Source organism: Microtus ochrogaster, chromosome 1 (assembly GCF_000317375.1).
Source record: "Microtus ochrogaster isolate Prairie Vole_2 chromosome 1, MicOch1.0, whole genome shotgun sequence".
In the NCBI taxonomy this organism is placed as follows: Eukaryota; Metazoa; Chordata; class Mammalia; order Rodentia; family Cricetidae; genus Microtus; species Microtus ochrogaster.
Genome location: NC_022009.1, coordinates 48,315,326 through 48,316,577, shown reverse-complemented (window position 1 = coordinate 48,316,577; position 1,252 = coordinate 48,315,326). Strand labels below are relative to the sequence as shown.

The 1,252-nt window shown below is 50.7% G+C and overlaps 1 protein-coding gene across 1 annotated transcript in view; it reads right to left on the bottom strand.

Moving 5' to 3' along the window:
• The window catches only part of Siva1 (SIVA1 apoptosis inducing factor), a 9,500-nt gene that overhangs the window by 3,888 nt on the left and 4,360 nt on the right, over positions 1–1,252 (bottom strand). Inside the window, exon 2 of the mRNA XM_005343610.1 lies at positions 270–464. Within this exon, the coding sequence (XP_005343667.1) occupies positions 270–464 (195 nt within the window). The remainder of the gene's footprint in view (positions 1–269; positions 465–1,252) is intronic.

The window sequence follows — 1,252 nt, the reverse complement described above, 5'->3', positions numbered from 1 at the left end:
CCCTTTAATACAGTTCCTCATGTTGTGGCTATCACCAACCATAATATGATTTTTGTTGCTACTTTATAACTATAATTTTGCTATTGTTAAGAACTGTACTGTAAATATTTTTGGAGATAGAGGTTTGCTAAAGGGTTGCAAGCCACAGGTTGAGAACCACTGCTCTGAGTGGATCCTGCTTGCTCAGGTAGTCAAAGTCCCTGAACAGAACATTTGCCAAGGTCTTTCCTAGGTGCAATAGCCAGCAAGTACCACTGGCAGCCACTCACCAGCTTCTGAAGCTTGAGTTTGGCACCGTGTCAGTCGGCCATCAGGTCCAATCAACATCTGTCCCCTTGTAGCTTGAGGGGCCCCAGCCAGGCCAGGCTTCAGTGACTCCGGCAGGTGGATGATGGAACAGCCTTCTCCCAATACGTGATCTCTATAGGCTTGGGCCCCTTGGAAAAGGAGCTGCTTGGTTCTTTCTGGGGGAAGAAGAGTCTTTCTAAAGACAATACTGCCAACAGCAAAGCCCTTGCACAGCCGTTCTATGACCCTGCAAGGCACAGAGTCCCTCTTCGTGCCTGTCCCCTCAGTCGTGACACTGCCAGGGCCTCCCTGCCTCCAAGCTGAAAAGGCTCTCCTGCTCTCCTTCCTCTGGTTCCACTGTTGTGTCCTCCCAGAGCAGCCTGCAGATCATGCAGCCCAACCCTTCCGCCCGGCTGTGCACAACACTGCTGCTCCTTTCATTAGCCATTTTCAGCAGCCACAGCAAATCTCCTCCTCATCCTCCCAGCACTCCTGAGAGCTTGTCTTATAACCAGAAAAAACTCTGGCCCTAAAGCATTCATTCTCAACAGCAAGTGCTCCAAGGAGGCAGGAAACAGACACAGGTTTAAAACAACACCGACAATCACTGTCAGGCCAGTGAACAACTGTACTTACTAATAGGGGACAAGGCCAGCAACCTCTTGAAGTCTGTCAGAATCTGCCAGGCCCTCCCACCCACCATCCCCAGGATAAGTGGCTCACACCTTTAACAGTGGCTTCCCGCTTGGCAACAGGCCCAGGAAACCTCAAACTGAAACAGTGTTGCTAGTCCCAGAAAAACTCACTCCCACATACAGCCACAGCCAGGGGAGACCTGCCAGACCCAGGGCTCTCTGTGAAGTTGGCAGCAGCAACATCAAGCAAAAATTCAAAGAGAGTGGCTGTTATCAGCCTAGCTACACTCAGTGCCACCTCCTACTCTATCTAAGACAGCAAGTGGATG